The sequence below is a fragment of the Muntiacus reevesi genome, chromosome 1 (assembly GCF_963930625.1).
Source record: "Muntiacus reevesi chromosome 1, mMunRee1.1, whole genome shotgun sequence".
NCBI lineage: Eukaryota > Metazoa > Chordata > Mammalia > Artiodactyla > Cervidae > Muntiacus > Muntiacus reevesi.
Window position 1 is genome coordinate 56,296,139 of NC_089249.1, and position 22,924 is coordinate 56,319,062.

Below are 22,924 nucleotides of genomic sequence, written 5' to 3' on the forward strand. Positions count from 1 at the left end.
AATATACACATTTATCAGATGATGATGTTGTATCCCTTAAACTTGAAAGTCCCTCAGTCGTGTCCGACTCTTTGTGACCCCATGGACTATACAGTCCATGGAATTCTCCAGGCTGGAATTCTGGAGTAGGTAGCTGTTCCCTTCTCCAGGGGAATCTTTCCAACCAGGGATCAAACCCATGTCTTGCACATTGCAGGCGGATTCTTTACCAACTGAGCCACAAGGGAAGCCCATACCTGAGCTATCAGGAAAACCTTAAACTTATGTAGTGTTATATGTTGATTATGTCTCAATAAAACTAGGAAAAAAGAAGACTTAATAGTGTTTAAATGGCAATACCTCCCAAATTATTCTATAGATTCAACATAATCTTGATCAAAATTCTAGTCGCCTTCTTTTTTTTTTTTTCTTGTCTCGAAATGGACAAGCTGATCATAAAATTTATTTGGAAATGCAAGGGACCCAAAATAGCCAAAACAATCTTGAAAAAGAAGATCAGGTTTGGAGGACTCACACTTCTTCATTTCAAACTTACTACAAAGATAGAGTAATCAAGACAATGTGGTTCTAAATATGTCTAGGAGAGACATCCAGATCAACTGAATAGAGTTGACAGTCCAAAAATAAACCCATAGGGAATTCCCTGTCTGTTCAGTGGTTAGAACTCAGCACTTTCACTGCCAGGACCTGGGTTCCATCCCTGGTGGGAGAATTAAGATCCCTCAGGTCAAAAACCCGAACAAACAAAAACCCCCAAAATAAACCCATATATTTTTATAAGGACAACAAGACAATTCAGCAAAGGAAAGAACTGCCTTTTTAATAAATGGTGTTGGAATCAGCTGCATATCTACATGCAACAGAATGGAGTTGGACTCTTAGCTCATATCATACACAGAAATGAACTCAAAATGGATGAAAGACCCAAGTGAAGTCAAAACTATGAAGCATAAAATCCTGAGAGTAACACGCTCAGGAATTTGAGCTTTGTTATATGTGCAACAGGGAAGAGAGGTTTAATAAATGGTTTAACACACCTACCCTTTGCTTTCTCTGTGCCAAGCCCTGTGCCCGGCCACAGATTAATCTGCTGCATTCCCTGCCCTCAGGCAGCTGAAGTCTAGCGTGGTAGGTAGACACATACACGCTGACAGTTGTGACATACTGTGCTAAGTGTCATTATAGAGTGGGGTTTCTCAGCCACGGCACTGGTAACATTTTGCACAGTCTTTTCTGTGGGAGGCTGTTCTGTGCATTGTAGGATTTTTAGTGGGATTTCTGCTCTCTCACAGCAGACGCCACTTGCACTCCCCCAGTCAAGACAATCAATAATCTAGACAGTCTAGACATTTTTAAATGTCCCTTGGGAGTGAAATCACCCTGAGTTGAGGGCCACTGTTATAAGGTAAGCACGATGAGGTTTTCTTTCTTTTTTTTTCCATTTATTTGTATTAGTTGGAGGCTAATTACTTTACAATATTGTAGTGGTTTTTGTCATACATTGACATGAATCAGCCATGGATTTACATGTATTCCCCATCCCGATCCCCCCTCCCACCTCCCTCTCCACCCAATTCCTCTGGGTCTTCCCAGTGCACCAGGCCCGAGCACTTGTCTCACGCATCCAGATTGAGCTGGTGATCTGTTTCACTCTAGATAATATACATGTTTTGATGCTGTTCTTTTGAAACATCCCACCCTCACCTTCTCCCACAGAGTCCAAAAGTCTGTTCTGTACATCTGTGTCTCTTTTTCTGTTTTGCCTATAGGGTTATCGTTACCATCTTTTTAAATTCCATATATATGCGTTAGTATACTGTATTGATTTTTATCTTTCTGGCTTACTTCACTCTGTATGATAGGCTCCAGTTTCATCCATCTCATTAGAACTGATTCAAATGAATTCTTTTTAATGACTGAGTAATATTCCATGGTGTATGTGTACCACAGCTTCCTTATCCATTCGTCTGCTGATGGGCATCTAGGTTGCTTCCATGTCCTGGCTATTATAAACAGTGCTGCGATGAACATTGGGGTGCACGTGAGGTTTTCTTTTTGCTGGAGGATGCCAGTGAAAATATCCTGGACCCCTGAGAAGCCAGTACATTTTTTCCCAGTTACATCTTGGCTGTCTCTATTTGTTGGGGATTGGAGTCTCTTGGGCCCTCTGCAAGGTGCATTTAGCCTCTTTATTCTTTGCCTCCAGACTGTGGTTGGCGCCATCAGAAAATTCCTAGAGGACACCCCAGACCTGCACCGAGTCTACACCCACCATCCGCTGCTGCTTAGGTTGTTCCTGCTGCATCCAGAGCTGATGAGGAGGTTTGGGCACCGTGTCCTGGAACTTTGGTTCTCCTGGGAAGAGAGCAGCTGTGAGGAGCTGGATGGTGTCCCATCTGCTGGGCAGCCCACCCTTCCCGCCAGCATAGCAGCCCTGTTTCACATGCTTAGGAGCAGCCCCAGCATCCTACTCATTTTGCTAGTAGGTGACCACTTGCTCCTTTCTACTGTCAGAGGAGATGGGTCCTCTCTCTCTGGGAGCTGGTTTCCTGAGGTCAGGAGGTACCCACAGCTGCTTCTACCTGCCTCTGGACTTATCACTATTTTCATGCTAGTAGGAGGTCTTTTCAGCTGGCAGGTGCCTGGTAAATCCATACCCTTTCCTAAGTCTGATGGATGTCTGCTCACTGAGAGATATGTGCCTCTCTAATCCCCAGGGGATATACCTCTGAAATGCTGACCTTTGTCACCATTCTCTCTCGCCTACCTGTCTTAAGTATATTCTGTTAGCAAGGGTTTGATGTCACAGGGGACCCCTGGGGCATGTAGTGGCAGATATCTGATTGGCAAAGAGACTCAGCCTCTTTTCTGTCATAACTCTCAAAATAATGTTACATGTGCAACACTCTCCCTTGGGCATACCCAGCATTTTTTTTATCATGAGTGTATTGCATATTCCAATGATTTTTTTGTGTAAGACATTCCTATAGTTTCTGTCAGGTTCATCAGTTAGATAAGGAAGCTGCTTGTTTGTAGTTTCTCACACACTGGCTTTATTCCATCTATTTTTCTTTATTATTATAGAGATAACTGCTATAATATATATATATATATATATATATATATATATATACTTAAAGTAAATTATTTACACAGTTGACAATTTGTATTTAGTGACCAATTAATGTGACTAGTGGCAGGTCCCAAACTGACAATGTGGTTTAGAACTCCTGCCTTCAATACCAGTTCACTTACTTGCCCCCTGTCCCTTAGCCCTAGGAGAATGACACAGCCCTTTAGAGGTGACTGGGTGTTCTTTTGATATTCTTATCATCAATAAATATGATTCCCCGATTTTACTGGAGTGACTGTGGTGGAAATGGGACTTCCCTGGTGGCTCAGATGGTAAAGCATCTGCCTACAATGTGGGAGACCCAGGTTCAATCCCTGGGTTGGGAAGATCTCCTGGAGAAGGATATGGCAACCCACTCCAGTATTCTTGCCTGGAAAATCCCATAGACGGAGAAGCCTGGTAGGCTATGGTCAGTCCATGGGGTCGCAAAGAGTCAGACACAACTGAGTGACTTCACTTTTCACTTCTATGGTGGAAATAACATCTGCGTATTGTATATCTCACATCCTTAGTTACCTACTTCTGTCCATATTCACACTCACATGTACACACCCCCACTCAGACTTAAATCTTCACCATCTGTCCCTGAGATCTGTCATTCTGTGAAATCTCACATGTGTTGATTTGATAGGGGCCACGTTCATGCTTTGGCTCAAATTCTTCCTTGGATGAGGAAGAAAAGGGAATAAGGAATGGGTTAAAAATAAGCCATTAGTGCATAAGGAAAGATGGGACACAAAGTAGCAATGGACAGAGCTAAGATGCTGGATTTTCTTTGCCAGATAAAGTATTCAGGGTCAGTTCCTCACACATAAGTATTTATAAACCTTTGCTGACCTGTTGAGTTAGGGATCTGAACAGATCTAAGTTTCTCAAAAAAGAAAAAATTCAGATCTTCTGAGGAAGATATACTAATCATAGTATCTTATTTTTGTCTTTTTGAACAGATTAAGAAATAGTTTTAGAGAGATTTGCCTAAGGTCACAAGAGCTAAGATTAACCCAGATTTTGATTCCCTGTAATTTTTTCCAGTAAACTAAGCTAAATCTCAGTTTAAGAGAGAAACCAACATTGACTCAAGGTTTCATCTAATTAGGAGAGCTGTTTGTTTGAGCACAGAAAAGAATTAGACCTAGTTCCTGGCCCATGGGCCAGTGAGGGACTCAGATACAACAAACCCCTAACAACTAGAAGAAGTCTTCTCTGAACTTTGGTTTCCTCATATCTAAAATGGAGATAACATGGGGATAAATGAAAGAATATATAGGAGCACTTGTGGTATGCTGTACACAGAGACTATCATTTACTGATTCCTGACTGACTCTGAACCAGATAAAGAATCTTAATCTCAGAAAGGCTTATTGAGGGCCTTCCCTTGTGGTCCATTGGTTAGGAATCTGCCTTCTAATGCAGGGGATGCAGATTTGAACCCTGCTTGAGCAGCTAAAATCCCACATTCCACCTGACAACTAAGCTTGGAAAGACCTGATACAGCCAAATAAATAAACAGTTTTTAAAAAACGAAGGAAGACTTATCGAATACTGAAGGTCATATAGCTAACAAAAGTCCTGAAAATGATCGGAGTCTAAATTAATGAGTTTTTTACTAAATTAGATCCTAGAAACATCAGTGTTAAGAAAGAAGAGCAAGGAACAACTTTGTTGTTTGTTCATGTGTATAATTCCTACCATTGCTTCCCAGCTTCTAGCTGCAGGAGGGGAAAGAGTCTAAAAATATGTGTTGGTACCAATTTCTGTTTCTGATATGGGTAATTAACAACTGAAAACAAAGCTGTTAATTGCCACTCTTACCAACGGGTGGTCTTTCACGTGGGTTGTTTATATGTAAAAAGCAGTGATGTCATAGAAGCTCTGTTTGTTCCCTACTTGGGCCATGTACCTCTGGTCGGCCCAGTCCCAGAGAGTTCTGGATGACTCTGGACAGGAGAGGCTTCAGAGTGGGCCATGCTCCACCCAGAGCCTCCTCACTAACCCACATGGTGGGGTGCACCCCTTCCTCTGGCATTTATCACAGCTGCCAAATATCTAAGTAGCCCCCTTCCTTTGGCACTTTTAACATTCACTAACTTAGGTTTCTAAGAGACCAGCTTTGGCAGTCAGGCAGCCATGTGCTGGTGAAGGAGCAGAACTAGGAAACTGGTTTGGCTGTGGGTCCTGTGACCTTAGACAAATCACACTTCATCTGGCTTCAGCCTCATACTCTATAAAGTAAAAAGGTTGATGGAAATGAACTGAGATTCCCTTTAGCCTTCTTATTCTGAGATCCTCTCCTTCCAGAGATGTTTTCTGAGTCTCTGTGTGTATGTGTATGTGCATGCTCAGTCATGTCCAACTCTTTGCAACCCCGCGGAATGTAGCCCAACAAGCTCCTCTGTCCATGGAATTTTCTAGGCAATAATACTGGAGTGGGTTGCCATTTCCTACTCCAGGGGATCTTCCCAACCAAGTCCCTACAAGGTAACGAAGATGAAGCCAACCTCATCCCTGCCTTCCTTAAATCATAGTGGCTATAGAATTTATAATGCCCCTGCTTTCTTGACAGGCGAACTAGTTAATCTGCCCCAGTTTGCTGATTTGAAAAACTGGAGTGACACCTACTAGGAAGAGTTATCATGAAGATACAGATAATGTATAGACAAACATGTAACTACAGTTTAAACACAGAACAATACCTGACATTATTAAGTCCTAACTGAGTGATTGCTATTGATGTTGTCAATAAAAATTAATCAACAGTCTATCTCAGAAGGAAATGGCATATTTGAGCCAACCTGAGAATTATAACCTGGTAGACAGTCTTTCAGAAATCTCTGAGGGGAATTCTCTGGCAGTCCGGTGGTTAGGACTCAGTGCTTCCAGTATAAGGAGCACAGGTTCCATGCCTGGTCCATTAACTAAGATCTTGAAAACCATGTGGTGTGGCCAAAAAAATAAGAAAGTAAAATAAAAAGTTCTGAGGACTGTTCTGCCCATAAGAGGTCAAAGCACAGTGATTTAAGTTTTTGAGACAAATGGTTAAATGACATATTATTGATCGTTTACACAATTTAAATCTATACATACAAAGGTAGTAGTGGAGCACAGGTCATCATGGTCCCTCGAAGAATTAGGAAGGAAGTTATCTCCTAAAGACTTATGAGTTGTGACCCTTGATGAGATTGAGAAAGAATGGTATCTCCTAAGGAGGTCTGGTTAATTCAGATGCACAATACACACTAAAAGGGGAGGAAAAGGCCCAAGCTAGCAAAGAAAAATTTTATGTTTAAATGTTTCTCATTGTGCCATAAGATATGAATTATTTCACCAGTATTATCGTTGTTTCTCTGGCAGCTGTGGGGGTTTTTAGAGAGCCAAGTACAGACGCCCCTGTGCAGCACATCTGGGTTTGTCTGGCTGGTTGCCTGTAATCATGGCTCTGTGTGTCAGGAGCTAGGAGTCTGTGTGTGACACTGGTTTCGTGGCACCCAGCCGCCTCTGCCCTGTCCAGAGGAATCGGCCTGTTTGAGCTGGAAGGTGCAGGAGCTCTCAGTGGGATAGTCTCTGGTGTAGCTTCTGCTGACTTCCCCTTTAACATATACTCATTAACTCTGAAAGCAAATAAAAAGCAATGTTCTTTCCCACCTTCTGAAACCAAGGCCTTTACTCCTTGGGGCAGAAATAGCCAGATGCCATGGCGGAGACAGGGCCTGATTTGGTCCTTGCTTCTCTTCCTGTGTCCTGAATCTGTCCTAACCCATCCTGTCCTTGCCCTGTGACATCTCCACCCCCACCCCCTTCTCCCTTAAGGCACACTCAGGTCCCATTGGAGTTGGGAGTGTGTTAGTCACTTAGTCATGTCTGACTCTTTGTGATTCAAGTCCTACCCTTGGGACTGTAGCCTGCCAAGCTCCTCTATCCATGGGATTCTCCCGGCAATGATACTGAAGTGGGTAGCCATTCCCTTCTCCAGGGGAATCTTCCTGACCCAGGGTCTTCTGCATTGTAGGCAGATTCTTTACCATCTGAGTCACCAGGGGTTCAAATCCTAACTGTACCACTTACTAGTTTATGTGAGCTTTGGCACATCACACAATCTCTCTGAGCCTCTGTTTTCTCCCGTTTAGGATGGATTTATTTGACAGGATGATGCATGGTAGGTCCTGAGTGAGTGCTTCCTTCCCCAGGTTCTGTGACAGCATTATTTGGGGCCCTTCTCCAGCCCCTCTTCTTCACTGTTCAACTGTCCCCAACTATAATGCCCTTTGAGCTCTGGCTTCCTTCTCTCCTGCTCAGGACCTCATCTGTTCCAGTCCCATGGACATAGCCCACAAGGTACTGATCGTCCTGAAGACCTTTCTGAGGAGGAATGAAGATGTCCAAGTGGGCGGTCTCATCAGAGGCCACTTCCTGATGATCCTACAGCATCTGCTGGTGGAGCATGGGTCCTCCCCCTCAGGAGGTCAGTCTGTAGCTGCTGGGGGCATGTTTAGACCTGAAGGAAGGTCACTCAGGAGTGGGCCTCTCTACTGTGATGAGGTCTGCTCTGGGAGAGAGAATCTGAGTTTTCTCTGCAAAAGACAAGTCAGGCCAGCGGGGCATCAAGTGAGAAACTTTTATCTCCATCCTCTTGTGGGAGAGTGGGTGCTCAACATACTTATGTGTGTGTGTGTGTGTGTGTGTGTGTGTGTGTGTGTGGTTTGTGCTTATGTTTCATGTCTGCATGGGTGGGTGTGTTTGATGCATGCATGCATATCCCTACCCTGCGCAGCATGTGCTCAGAGCTATTTGTCACAAGAATGGCAGCCCCCAGTTGGGAAGAAAGAAGCGGTAAATGTTGGGGAGGTGAGGGAGGCAGCAACAGCCAGCAGGGGCAAGGGAGGGAGTGGATCTGTGATGGATTGGAAGCTCCTGTTGAGATCCAAAAGGATGGTTTCCAAATCTGGAATGGGACTCCCTGGAGTCACAAAAGCTTGATATTTGGTATAGTGTGAAAGGCTGGGATTAGTCTGTTTTTTCCCCTACTCTTAGAAAGTTGAACTTTTAAATTTTCAAGCAATTAAGAGGAAGTGGGTAGAGAACTATGGCTCACTTGGTCCAGTTCTGTTGAGGACGGGGGTTTGGAGGCATGTTTAAGGGGATCTCAGTTCAGTTCAGTTCAGTCGCTCAGTCGTGTCCAACTCTTTGTGACCCCATGAACTGCAGCACGCCAGGCCTCCCTGTCCATCACCAACTCCCGGAGTTTACCCCAACTCTTGTCCATTGAGTTGGTGATGCCATCCAACCATCTCATCCTCTCTCGTCCCTTTCTCCCCCTGCCCTCAATCTTTCCCAGCATCAGGGTCTTTTCCAATGAGTCGGCTCTTCACATCAGGTGGCCAAAGTACTGGAGTTTCAGCTTCAACATCAGTCCTTCCAATGAACACCCAGGACTGATCTCCTTTAGGATGGACTGGTTGGATCTCCTTGCAGTCCAAGGCACTCTCAAGAGTCTTCTCCAACACCACAGTTCAAAAGCATCAATTCTTCGGTGCTCAGCTTTCTTTATAGTCCAACTCTCACATCCGTACATGACTACTGGAAAAACCATAGCCTTGACTAGACGGACTTTTGTTGACAAAGTAATGTCTCTGCATTTTAATATGCTGTCTAGGTTGGTCATCACTTTCCTTCCAAGGAGTAAGCGTCTTTTAATTTCATGGCCGCAGTCACCATCTGTAGTGATTTTGGAGCCCAAAAAAATAAAGTCAGCCACTGTTTCCCCATCTATTTGCCATGAAGTGATGGGACTAAATGCCATGATCTTAGTTTTCTGAATGTTAAAGCTTTAAGCCAACTTTTTCACTCTCCTCTTTCACTTTCATCAAGAGGCACTTTAGTTCTTCACTTTCTGCCATAAGTTTGGTGTCATCTGCATATCTGAGGTTATTGATATTTCTCCTGGCAATCTTGATTCCAGCTTGTGCTTCTTTCAGCCCAGCGTTTCTCATGATATACTCTGCATATAAGTTAAATAAGCAGGGTGACAATATACAGCCTTGATGTACTCCTTTTCCTATTTGGAACCAGTCTGTTGTTCCATGTCCAGTTCTAACTGTTGCTTCCTGACCTGCATACAGGTTTCTCGAGAGGCTGATCAGGTGATCTCGTATTCCCATCTCTTTAAGAATTTTCCACAGTTTATTGTGATCCACACAGTCAAAGGCTTTGGCATAGTCAATAAAGCAGAAATAGATGTTTTTCTGGAACTCTCTTTGTTTTTTTGATGATCCAGCGGATGTTGGCAATTTGATCTCTGGTTCCTCTGCCTTTTCTAAAACCAGTTTGAACACCTGAAAGTTCACGTATTGCTGAAGCCTGGCTTGGAGAATTTTGAGCATTACTTTATTAGTGTGTGAGATGAGTGCAATTGTGCGGTAGTTTGAGCATTCTTTGGCATTGCCTTTCTTTGGGATTGGAATGAAAACTGACCTTTTCCAGTCCTGTGGCCACTGCTGAGTTTTCCAAATTTGCTGACATATTAAGTGCAGCACTTTCACAGCATCATCTTTCAGGATTTGAAATAGCTCAACTGGAATTCCATCACCTCCACTGGCTTTGTTCGTAGTGATGCTTCCTAAGGCCCACTTGATTTCACATTCCAGGATGTCTGGATCTAGATGAGTGATTACACTGTCATGATTATCTGGGTCGTAAAGATCTTTTGTGTATAGTTCTTCTGTGTAGTCTCGCTACCTCTTCTTAATATCTTCTGTTCTGTTAAGGGGATCTGGAGGAGCTGAATCCTTCCTTTTCAGGGAAGGAGAAGCCACAACTAACTGATAATAGTGTTTAAGGATCATGAGATTTCTTGGAAACCCATAGTGGAAAGACTGTGAGCCTTGGATTCAGGTTTGGGTTCAAGTCCTGGCCCTGCCAGTGACTGTGGGACCTGGGAGATGTCAGTTAGCCTCTCTGGGCCTCAGTTTTCTTAAGTGTAAAATAGAAATGACAGTCCCTGCTTCCCATGATTTTAAAGAGGATTAAGTGAAATAATGAATTCTCTTACTCAACCCAGAGTTGGCACTCAGTCTGTCAGTTGCCCCTTTTCCAAATAAAGAAGACAGGAAATAGGGGTAAATCCCAACGAACTATTTACCATTGGTCGGGTGGTGGTGGTGATCTGTCTGTTAGTCCCCCTGACCAGCTCTTCTTGTTCCTAACAGCTTCCGGGAACCTGCCTTTGCTGTTGAGCCTCCTCTCCTTAGTGCAGCTGAGGAATGAGTCAGAGCAAGAACTGGACAGCATGGCCATGAAGTTGCTTCACCAAGGTGCTTGGGACAGTGCCTGAGGGCCCAGGGCTGGGTAGGCTGTGGGTCGACCCTCATAGTTTTGGCCTTGGTCTTTTCTTCCACCCTTTCACCTTTTGGAAGAAGCTGGTGGGTCAGTCTATTCCTGTGGGCTTCTCTCTCTTTTTTTGAGTAGAGAAGGGTTTATTGCAGGGCCATGCAAGAATGGGGACTCGTGCCCCCACAAACTGAGACCCCCTGAAGTTGAATGATTTCAACAAAGCATTTTTAAAGGCAATGTGAGGGATGAGAGTTGCAGGGTATATGATCATCTCATGCACAGTTCTCTGACTGATTGATCTCCTATGGGCTTCTTGATAAAGGACCTTACAGATCTTCTGCTCGTCCTCTGGGAATGTTTGGAGAACAAAAACCAAAATAAGTCACTGTGACAAGTCACTTCTTAGAATCAAGAAGGCCTGATTTTTGTTCTCAGCTTAGTCACTAGTTATGCAACCTTGGGCAACCTCTAGCCTTTGTGAGCCTGTGGTTCCTCATAAGATAATAGTGTGTACTGATTTAGGGTTGATGTAAGGAGTAACTTTAAATGTAGAATGCCACAGGGTGCTTGGCACAGAGTAGGCCTTCAGTGGGTACTGTCTATGTACCCTTCATTTTTCCTGGCACAAACTCTGTTCTCCACCTCACCCTGCAGCTGACTCAGGATCTGATGATCCAGTTCACAGATCTCTAGGCCTTCTCCCTCCCCACACCCCAAACCTTATTAGGATCTTTTATTGCTCGTTGATGCAGCCACCAGTTCATAGGCAGCACCCTCAGGAAGATTTGTTGAGGAAAGTTTGAGATTAATAGGAAAAATGGTGTGTCTCCAGTCCCTGTGGAGTGTTGTGTCCTTTGGCCACAGGGGAGCATGGTTTTTTCCCTGCCTGGAGCCCAGATCTCCTCATGAGAAGATCAGTGTCTAGCCTGGCCAGGTGCCTGCCTATCTTATCAGGTGACACTCAGCCACGAGGGAGGTTTGTGTGTGACAAAAACAGCTGTCAAAAGGGCCTCTAACAGGGAGACATAACAGACTGAAACATACACATGAAATGAGTATATATTTACACATAACCCTTGAATAGTTTTATTTGCGAGTAGAGGACTGTGGTTCAAGGGTGGGGCTGTGGTTGGGAGGGGCCTAGCTGCCTGGTTGATCATGAGCCATGTAAAGTCAAGTGTAATATGGCTGCCAAAAAAGTGAGTGAGGACTTAGGTAGGTTTCTATCTAGGATGGTGGGGGCAGAGGAGCAAGGGCTGGTAATTCCCAGGAGGAAAGGGTTGTGCTCTGTAGATGTCTACTCCACAGTGTTGTAACTGCTCTGATGAGGCAGGTGGGGTATGAGGAGGCGTTTAACCTTGCCTTGAGAGATTGATTAAGGGAGAATTCATGAGGGAGGTGAACTTTGAGCTGAATCTTGATTGCTGAATCGGAGGAAAGGTAGATGGAGGTGGTATGAGAGAGAGAATGTGGCAAGTTTAGGGAACTGAACGTCGATAGCTACAGACCTCCCCTGGGAAGGTGGTGAGTGCCTATTGCTGAAAGAATTCAGAGATTGAATCGTCTTTCTGCTGATGGTGGCAAGTTGGCCTACATAACCTCTGCAGATTCTGCAACCTGGAGTCTGGTTGGCACAAGTGCTGTCAGAGGCTGTCTTTTGACCTCCTAAACTTGTGCAGTCTGTTCATACATGTAGCTGTGGGCTGCTTGCCTGATGTTTATTCCGATGGAGTGTGTGAACATGTCTTTGGGTTTGTCACTGCTTCTTTCCATTGGCAATAACATCAGGGACACCTGGTTTGTTCTTGATCCCCAAGACTGACATCTGAAATTAGCCAGTTGAGGGCCATTAGCTTTAAGACCTGTGAATGCTGGGGCTCCCAAGGACTCTGATCTCTTGCAGTGAGCAAGCTGTGTGGGACATGCAGCCCCGCTGACTCGGACATCCTGCAGCCCTCCTTCAACTTCCTGTACTGCAGCCTTCACCAGACCACGCTGGGCAGTCAGAGAAGAGGTGCTGGGGCCCAGGCTGGCACAGTGAAGAGGAAGGGAGGGTGCTGGGCAGTGTCTGGGGCTCTTGCTGCCCTCAGTTCTTCCATCTTAAAAAAATAAATAAATAAGGGTGTGTGTGGCTGGAACGGATGGTCATAAGGTCCTTTCTGGTTCCAATAACCTTTGGTTCCAAAATGAAGCTGGGACCTTTAGAGCCTCCAGGTGACCCTTTTGTTCATTCACAGTACGTATGTGAAGCACCTTCTGGGTACTAATTGAGCACCACCTGCTCTGCCCAACCCTCTGCAGCTGCTGCAGTGCTTCTGAGCAGCACGGCCCTGATAGAGCTTCTGGAGAAGATGCTGGCGCTGACCTGGGCTGAAGAAGGCTCTCCCAGGACCGGGCTCCTCTGCTCCGCCTGGCTTCTCACTGCCTCCTTCTCTGCCCAGCAGCACCAAGGCAGTCTTCAGGTTAGTCTAACCGCTGTAGCTTTGGGGCATGGGTGTCCCTCAAAGGAGCGATGAAGATCCGAGTTCTGGTCTCAGCTCTGTGGCTTATTACCTATGTAACCTTAGTGAAGTATTTATCTCTTTGAGCTTCAGTTTCCTTGCCTACAAAACAGGAGAGTAACATGCAAGGCTGTTGTCAGGTTGATTTACATTGATCCATTTAGCACACATGGATCACCTACATGCCAGGCGGTACTTTAGGAACAGAGGAATAAAAAATGAATACAGTATACACCCCACACTTGGGGAACTTGTGTTGTAATCTTTAAGCAAAGCTTTGAAAGGTAAGTAAGACTGTGCCAGGCGAGGGGGAGAGCACGCTAGGCAAAGAGAATGAGATGAGCACAGGCCTGGAGCTGCACAAGTTTAAGACATGATTTATGTATTTGAAGAGTGGTGAGGTATCACATGCCAGGGTGTAGGGAGTGGACTGTCCAGCTGAACGGGAAGGCAGAATCCAGTCGTGATCTTGAAGTGGTGGGTGGCAAGCTGTGATGTGCCATACACATGGGAGCTGTCATGTGACTGTTAGAGAAGGTGATGCAGGGAACAGAAGCGCCATGGACTTATCCACAGAGCACCTCCTTTCCTCTCAGCCCCTCGCCCTTGTATGACCTTGGCATCCTAGTGCCCTGCATGGGCTCCTCTGTGGGCTGCTCCACTTTTGAGTGCTTCCCTTAAGGCTGGCTGCTCCTGGTGGATGTAAACCATTGCCTACCCCTTGAAGAATCCTCTCACTGTGCCCAGCTTTGTGCCAACCTAATGCCAGGCAAACACTCACTGGTATAGAATTGAAGTGAATCTTAAAATTTTGGCTTCTAGATTTTCAGTAAACTGGCAGATCTACACTGTAGCAGATCCTCAGGTAGTTGCTAGTGGGGTCAACTTGGGACAGGAACCTCTCCTGCTTTTCTCTGTTGGGCCCACCCCTGCCCCTGCAGTCACCTGCCTGGATGGAAGCCTGCACCACGTCATCAGTTCTGCCCTGGCCCTCAGCTGAGACCCAGCCAATCACCTAACTGCCTCTGCTCCAAGTCCTCACTTCTGCTCTTGTTCAGTCCTGATCATTCGTCCTCAACACCAAGGCAGCCTGTTCACAATCTGCTGGCCCCAGCCTCTCCATTCCCCTGCCTCTCTATCCCCACAGCACAGTCTGTCCACACTTCCCCTCTGCCCACTATCCTTCAGCACCTTTCTATTTTCTTTGTGGCTGCTGAGACCCTACCTACTAGGCCCCCCTGCAGCCTTACTTCCTGTCATTCTGCCCTCCTCTTCTGAGCACATGCTTGCTCTTCTCCCAGTTCACTGTGCTCTTTCACATCTCCATACCTTGTTTTGTTTGTTTCTGGTTGATTTTTAGTAGCTGTTATTTTTTGGACAGTTTTAGATTTACAAAAAAATTGAGCAGATAGCACAGAACTTGCACACAGCTTCCTCTACTAACAGATTAGTATAGCATCTCAATATCTTTATACAAGTTGGTTCTGCTTAGAACCTGCCAATTCCATCAGCCAACAAGCATTTTTAAGGAAATGCTTTGTGCAAAACTGTGATAGATCCAAGTGGAGGAGAAGCTGCCTAAAGGCAGCTCATGTTCTGGGTAAGGAGAGCAGAGCATACTCACAGCTTTGAACCTGTTGCCTAAACTAACCCCTCACTTTGGTCACTGCTTTGACGTCAAGAAGCACATTCACAGTACTGATCCTCAGCTATTCTTCAAAATGGCTCTGGTGGGAGTGAAAGCAGGTGGTCCTGTTCACGTTTCACAGGTGATGGATGTAAGACAGGCTGAGAGAGGTGCAGGGCAGTGGCTTGTCCACAGCCACTAAACTGGCAAGTGGCAGAGCCAGAATTTTGAATCTGGGCCATCTGACTCCAGGTCTGAATTAGGTAGATGGTGGGCTGAGGTAGAGATGGACTTACAGATAAGGCCAGGATCAGTTCCTCCCTGGTGCAGAGGCTCTCTGAGGATGGGGGAAATTTGGGAGAAGCAGGGTTCTCCAGGTCTGGGCTTGATTTTCCTCCTCAAGCTCCTGAATCCAGGTGAGATTCACAAGACCCTGTGTGGCCATCTCTGTCCTTCTGGATATGTGTATGAAGGTACACAAAATATTGTGGCAGGTTATTTTCTCCCCAGGCTCCCAGAAAGTGGGGGTTATGCCTTTACCCCATGCTCTGCCAGGTTCATCAGACATTGTCCGTGGAACTGGACCAAGTACTGAAGGCCCTCAGCGTCCCGAAGAAAAAGGCTGCACTGCTGTCAGGTGTGGGGCCAAGGGCCTCCAGCAGGGAGAAGAAAAACCTTTACCCTAGATCCTGAGATGGGACCACCCCACCCAGACCAGACTGTGGTCACCCCACTATATCTCCATGGTCTTCCCCCTGTAACAGAGCTGGGCACAGGGAGGTGGGGAATGAGACAGGAACTGGGTGTAAGGAGTTTCCTACTTTCAGCTGCCATATTACGCTTCCTGCGGACAGCCCTGCAACAAAACTTCTCCTCTGCCCTGGTTGCCCTACTGCCCTCAGGGGCCCAGTCACTGCCAGCCCCTGAGGACACTGTCCTATCTCCACTGGGAACATCACAAGTGCTGTCCTTGGTCATCAGACTGCAGAACCTTCTGGTGCAGGTAAGGCCCTTGCCAAGTGCGACCCTGGCAGTGGAGCCTGGTTCTCCCAGGATGACGGCAGGAAGGGGTAGCTGCCTGTCAAGACCCTGGTATTCCCACCAAGGCCTAGAGAGTAAATTGACTGGCTTTAAAGTTACAGTGACAGAAACAAAACTCAAATTGTCTCATAACTGAGAAGTCCAGGGGCCAAAACTGGCTTTAGGCACATCTGGGATCCCAGAGGCTCAGACAGTGTCATCAGAGCTCTATCTCTCTTATCTCCTGGCTCTGCGTTTCTCTCAGCTTTCTTCTCATGGGGATAGGATAGGGTAGGTAGGATAACATAGAGCAGCTCTTGGCTTATATCCTGGTAGAAAGAAAGTTTCTCTATCTCAGTAGCCCCCAGAATTGAATCTCATGAGCCTGGCTTGGTAATGTGCTAGTCACTCTGCTTGAGACATGGGGTGTTCTGATTGGCCTGACTTGTGCCTCTCCTGGAGGATGGGGCATATGGTTAACTCTCCATAACTCACATGGACTGAACATAAGAGAAGAGTGCTTCTGCAAAATAAAATTGTTCTCAGAAGGAGGAATGGATCCTGGACAAGCAAAAAGTGGCCAATCTTGAATACCTGGGAAAAAGTTGGAAGTTCCCAACTCTTAACTGGTTAAGAGTTAATTTTTGATTGGAGAAGGAGAAAGGACACAAGGCCTAGACTTGGGGGTTGTTAGGGAGAATGTTTCCCCTGTCCTGCATTTCATTAAGATATTCACCACTTTCTTGTGCTAACTCAGTGCCAAGCACTTATTAGATACTCTGTACCCATATCTCATCAAATCCTCTTAGCAACCCAAGTAATCTTTTTATCCTTACTTAGCAAAATTAAGTAACCTTGGCCAGGATCCTGCAGATGGTAAGTAGTCAAGCAAGGATTCAAACCCAGATCTGCCTCATAACTTAACCTCCAGGTTGCTGTGTTCCAAAGGATAGCATGAGGAGAACATAGGATTTTCTTGGTTAGTTTGTTAGATTAAAAAAAAAAAATCAGTCTTACTGAGATATAACTTACATGTAGTAAAATTCACTGATTTAAGTGTAATTAGATGAGTTTTGACAAATATATACAGTTTTGTGAACACCACCACAATCATGGTATAGGTTTCCAGCACCACAAAAAGCTCCCATGTATTGCTTTGTAGTCAGTCCCCTCCCCATCCCTGACCCTTGGCAAACACTGATCTGCTTTCTGGCACTACAGTTGTACCATTTCTAGAATTCCATGTAAATGAAATCATACATTATGTTGCCTTGTGTGTTTGTCTTCTTCAACTTAGCTTAATGCTTTTGAGATTCATTCATACTGTTGTGTGTATCAGTGCTTTATTTCTATATCTTGGTGAGTAGGGGCCCATTGTGTGGCTATACCACAGTTTGTTTATCCATTTACCTGCTGCTGCCCTGGTGGCCCACATGGTGGAGTCTGGCTGCAGTGTGGGAGACCTGGGTTCAGTCTCTGGGTTGGGAAGACCCCCTGGAGAAGGAAATGGCAACCTACTTCAGTATCTGTGCCTGGAAAATTCCACGGATGGAGAAGCCTAGCAGGCTACAGTCCACAGGGCCACAAAGAGTTGGACATGACTGAGCGACTAACACAACACTGATAGCTATTTGGGACTTCCAGACTTTTGGTTATTTTGAATAAAGACTGAAGTACAAGTCTTTGTGTGAATATCCATTTTTACTTCTCTTGGGTAAAATACCTAGGAGTGGGATTGCTGGGTCAAATGACATATTAGTTTTCTGTTGCTGTGTATCTACACACCACAAATGTAATAGCTTAACACAGCACCCACTTATTATCTGATAATTCTTTATGTCGGAAGTCTGGGTGGGCTTAACCAGATTCTTCACTTAAGAGTCTCACAAGGCTGAAATCAAGTTATTGCTCAGGCTGGGTGCTTATCTGGGAGATCAAGGAAAGAAACACTTCTTTCTTAGTTTGGTGTGTGGGGAGCTCTTTCATCTTTTTTAAGGTTGCCCCTATTCTGTCTTACATGGCCCCTCTATCCTCTAACTAGCCAGTGCATGTTGAGTCCTTCTCATACTTCTGGTCTCTGGTTCTTCTTCTGCCACTAGCCAAAGAAAACTCTACTTTTAGAGAACTGGTGTGATCAGATTGGACCAACCCAAACAATCTCCCTTTTGCCATATAATGTAACCTAATCACAGGAGTAACATCTGGGAGCAAAGGTCATGGGACCATCTTAAAATTCTGCCTACAACATATGGTAAGTGTATGTCTATAAGAAACCATCAAAGTATTTTCCAAAGCGGCTGCACCATTTCGCCTTCCCATCAGGAGTGCACGAGAGTTCTATCTGCTTCACATTCTTGCCAATACTTAGTGTTTATTGTCAGTCACAGTTAGCTATTGGTGAGTATGTGGTGTTATCTCAAGGTGATTTTAATTTGCATTTCCTTAATGACTAATGATAATAAGCTCTTTTCATGTGCTTATTAGAGCATAAAATTTTGTTTGGTAAAAGGTTCTGCTTTAAGAAAAAACCTACCCGTGCTGACTTAGAAAAACTGCGGGGCTCTTACAGCATCTGTAATTTGTGAATCGCTTAAAGGGCCCAGGGCCCACTCTTTTCTGGAACAGAACAGTCTGTCAGATGTTGGTAAATTATCAATATACACACTGTGATTTGTGTGTGAGTGAGAGATGAAACCAACAAGCGTCTTGATTTTCTACAGAGTCACAATCCCCAATCTGAAATCCTGAAATCCAATTGTTCTGAAAATCAAATGTTTTTTTCTTAGTTGGCAGCAAAATCCATTATTGTGAAATCTGACGTGTACGTCTGTGGGTTTTGTTGTTTTTTTGCAGAAGGACCCTCTGTTGTCCCACGCCTGTGTCGGCTGCCTGGAGGCCTTGCTTGACTACCTGCATGCTCGGAGCCCAGACTTTGGTACAAACCCTCCCTCTTCTCTGATGTTCCCATGGGGTTGGTTGGAGGGAGCCAGCACCTGCCATGACACCCTCCCACCCCAAACTCCCATCCCCTGTTCTGTGATTCATACTCTTCTTTTTTTTTTTTGGTTTGCGGGATGTCAATTCCCCGACCAGGGACTGAACCTGAGTCATGGCAGTGAAAGCCCAGAATCCTAACGCTAGGCCACCAGGGAGCTCCCTGATTCACATTCATCTTGTTTAATTCTTTTAACAATACTGCAAGGGCACTGCTATGTCCGTCATACAGATGAGGACACTGAAGTTCAGGGATGTCAAGCAACTTGCCCCACATATCTCTTGCATGGCAGAGCTCCTCCCACATATAATGGGATATATGGTCTCCCTGTGCCAGGCAGCGTGGGTAGATAGAAGCCCAGGAAAAAACCCCTGGAGTCAGCTTGTTCAATGCCCTGCCTCGAGTGGAGCAACCCGTTTTTTGAGCCAACAGGAGAAAGTTTTCTTTATCAGTGTTCCATGGCCTTCAGAAAAGCAGCATTAACAACACGGTGACTGGTGTTTCCCATAGCCCTCCATGTGGCCTGCCAGCCCTGGAATCGGTTTTTGATGTTTACTCTCTTGGAAGCTGGAGAGAATTCCTTCCTCAAACCTGAAATCTTGAGACTTATGACCCTGGTAAGTGTAGAATGGACGTCTTATAGTCTGAAGAATGTCATCCTCCAAGAAGGTAGAGGGGCTGGGTGGGCCTTCACCCTACAAGAAGCCTGCTTAGAGAATTCCTCTAAATGCCCACATCTTCTCAGCCCAGAAGACCTGGGCATTCTTTCTTATTCACTCACTAATGAAACATTGACCAGGGCCTGCCCACCACATGTCAGGTCCTGTGCTAGCTACCAAAGATGTCAATGAGCCAACTGTTCTTTCTTTTTTTTTAAATTTTTTAATTTTTCAGTGGCTTTTGTCATACATTGATATGAATCAGCCATAGAGTTACATGTATTCCCCATCCCCAACTGTTCTTTCTTAAGGGTCCCTCAGTCTAGAGAAGGAGATAGACAATGAAACTAAGACTTAAAATATGATGTTATTAATGGAAGAGTAGAAAATAATGCTAAGTGCCTAGAACACAGTAGGTATTCATAGAATAAATAACAAGGCAGTGAACCCGTGAATGATAGTGAAACAGATCAATGAATAAGTCAATGGTTGGTGTGGGAACCCAGAGAAAAGTAAATTTTTGTTGCTGTTGTGCTGCACGTGGGCTTACTCTAGTTGCAGCGAGCGGGGCTACTCTTCCTTTAAGTGCATGATCCTCTCATGGCAGTGACTTCTCTGGTTGCAGGGCACAGCACAGGCTCTAGGCACACAGGCTTCAATAGTTGCGCCATGGGGGCCCTAGAGTGGTGGCTCGGTAGTTGTGGCACACAGGCTTAGTTGCTCCGTGGCATGTGGAATCTTCTCAGACCAGTGACTGAACCTGTGTTCCCTGCATCGACAGTCAGATTCTTATCAGTGAGCCAACAGGGAAGTCCCGATAAAAGAGTAATTGTTTCTGCCAGAGCTGGGAGGGACAGTTAATACCTGTTGGTGCTCAGTCACTCAGTCGTGTCCGACTCTGCTACCCCATGGACAGCAGCATGCCAGTCTTCCCTGTTCTTCACCATCTCCCAGAGCTTGCTCAAACTCATGTCCATTGAGTCAGTGATGCCATCCAACCATCTTGTCCTCTGTTGTCCCCTTCTCCTCCCGCCTTCAATCTTTCCCAGCATCAGGGTCTTTTCCAATGAGTCAGTTCTTTGCATCAGGTGGCCAAAGTACTGGAGCTTCAGCTTCAGTATCAGTCCTTCTAATGAATATTCAGGACTGATTTCCTTTAGGATGAACTGGTTGGATCTCCTTGCAGTCCAAGGGACTCTCAAGAGTCTTCTCCAACACCACAGTTCAAAATCATCATTCTTCGGCACTCAACCTTTATGGTCCAACTCTCACATCCATATATGACTATTGGAAAAACCAGAGCTTTGACTAGACAGACCTTTGTTGGCAAAGTAATGTCTATGCTTTTTAATATGCTATCTAGGTTGGTCATAGCTGTTCTTCCAAGGAGCAAGTGTCTTTTAATTTCATGACTGCAGTTACCATCTGCAGTGATTCTGGAGCCCCCAAAAATAAAGTCTGCCACTGTTTCCATTGTTTACCCATCTACTTGCCATGAAGTGATGGGACAGGATGCCATAATCTTAGTTTTTTGAATGTTGGGTTTTAAACCAGCTTTTTCACTCTCCTCTTTCACTTTCATTAAGAGGCTCTTTAGTTCCTCTTCACTTTCTGCCATAAGGTTGGTGTCATCTGCATATCTGAGGTTATTGATATTTCTCCTGGCAGTCTTTGATTCCAGCTTGTGCTTTATCCAGCCCAGCTTTTCTCATGATATATTCTGCATATAAGTTAAATACGTAGGGTGACAATATACAGCCTTGATGTACTCCTTTCTCAATTTAGAACCAGTCTGTTTTTCCATGTCTGGTTCTAACTGTTGCTTCTTGACCTGCATATAGATTTCTCAGGGGGCAGGTTAAGGTGATCTGGTATTTCCATCACTTTAAGAATTTTCCACAGCTTTTTGTGATCCATACACTCAAAGGCTTTAACAGAGGGAGGGAGAGTTAATTTAATAAAATTAAAGAACCATTCAGTAGTGAAGGTAACATTTTAGCCGAGACTTGAAGGATTAATCAAGAAAGAGAAGGAAAAGCATTACGGGTACTGAGGTGAGAACAGCAGGTATATAAGGACATGGTGGCGGGTTGGTTGACCACACGTAGTCTAATGTGAGAGGCAAGGCTGAGGGGCAGGGAGTTGGAGACTGAGGGGTCAGCAGGGCCAGCTCTCAACGTCTAGCAGTCCTCATTACTTCACTGTCCCAAGACACAGCCCCACCTGTGCATACCAGTGCTGAGCTCCTTGAAGGCAGAGTTCTGTGGACTTCAGATCTATGTCCCCAGCCCAGTGCTGGGCATGGCAGGGACACAGGAAGTGTTTGTGAATGGAGGAGATGCCGAGTCACAGCATTCTTGGCTTCTCTCCCTGACCCAGTTTGTGCGGTTCCGGAGCAGCAGCATCCTCTCTCAGGAGGTGGGTCATGTTCTGCAAGGCGCAGCTTCGACCGACCTCTCTACCCTTCCTGCCTCCACACTCCAGGCTCTGCATGGCTTCTTCCTGCAGGTGAGTGGGGAGGGGATGCCATTTAGCCACTTGGAGGCCAAACCCTCTATACCATGTTCTCTTGGGGCGGGGTGGGATGGGGGAGCTCTAACCACAACAGCCAATGGGAGGTCAGGAGTGCAGGGGGTGGAGGGCAGAGAGGGTCTGTGTGGAGTGGGCACTGAGAAAGCCTGTCTTTCTTACCCTCTTTTTTCTCCAGGTCCAGAGCATGGGCCTCCTGACTGACCACAGCATGGCCCAGACCCTTCAGGCCTCCTTGGAGAGTCTTTCCCTCAGGGCCTCCCTGGCCCAGCCACCCCTACAGGACATGCTGTATCCTTTCTTGCATCTTGGAGCTTTGGCCTGGGCATGGTCACCCAGGCTATGGGAGGCCACAGCATCATGCTTCAGAGTAGAGAAGTACCCTGTCTACAGCCCTGTCCTCTTAAGGCAAGCAGGGGTCGGTGAGAATAATTAACAGTGGGAGCAGTGACAATGACTTGTTCTGTTTGTTAAGTTCCTACCAAGGACCAGTCATGTTATATGCACTGTATCGAATACTCACAATAGCTAGGAGTGTTAATGCAGTAGTAACTTAGATCAGAGAGGTTAAATAACGTGCCCAGATCCACACTGATAGCATCAAAATTTGACCCCAGATTTGACCATCTCCAAAGTCATATCACCAAACTCAGAGGGAGTGACCCGTTCCCCAGGAGCTTTGGAGAAAGTTGCCCAAGCCCAGTTGGCACAGATGCTGCCCTGAGTGTAACATGGGGGATGGTGCTGGGTGACTGGCAGGTCCCCAAGCAAGCCAGGGGCTGTGGCAGTTGTCACCTGCCCTCTGAGGGGTTGCTCTGGTGGTGCTCCAGAGACACTTGGTCTGGAGGTGCGTGTGCTTGGGTGGGAGTGCCTCCTCACAGACTCTCCTCCTTCCCCTTTCCATGGAACGGTTCCCTCCTTGATATATAGTGACTACTGAGCTCAGGTATTCAGGTCCCAAATTTAGAGTCCATCCCATTATTCTCAGGAGCACCTCTGCTCTTGTCTGACTATTTTCACCCAAGAAGCATGGTTCTCCCATGGTTGGCCCTAGCTCCTTGCTGTTCTCCTCTCATGGTTGTTGCCAGCTGCCTGGGAGGGGTGTCTGTATCCCTGTCCCACATCAGAGACTGA

The 22,924-nt window shown here is 45.8% G+C and overlaps 1 protein-coding gene across 1 annotated transcript in view; it reads left to right on the forward strand.

Annotated features, from left to right (window-relative positions):
- MEI1 (meiotic double-stranded break formation protein 1) overlaps nt 1-22,924 on the forward strand; it is a 53,628-nt gene extending 30,704 nt beyond the window's left edge. Inside the window, exons 19-31 of the mRNA XM_065937441.1 lie at nt 1,110-1,128; nt 2,207-2,482; nt 7,427-7,592; nt 10,336-10,440; nt 12,363-12,473; nt 12,761-12,921; nt 15,143-15,224; nt 15,415-15,590; nt 18,461-18,542; nt 19,113-19,219; nt 21,641-21,769; nt 21,969-22,081; nt 22,879-22,924. Coding sequence (XP_065793513.1) covers nt 1,110-1,128; nt 2,207-2,482; nt 7,427-7,592; nt 10,336-10,440; nt 12,363-12,473; nt 12,761-12,921; nt 15,143-15,224; nt 15,415-15,590; nt 18,461-18,542; nt 19,113-19,219; nt 21,641-21,769; nt 21,969-22,081; nt 22,879-22,924 — 1,573 coding nt within the window. The remainder of the gene's footprint in view (nt 1-1,109; nt 1,129-2,206; nt 2,483-7,426; nt 7,593-10,335; nt 10,441-12,362; nt 12,474-12,760; nt 12,922-15,142; nt 15,225-15,414; nt 15,591-18,460; nt 18,543-19,112; nt 19,220-21,640; nt 21,770-21,968; nt 22,082-22,878) is intronic.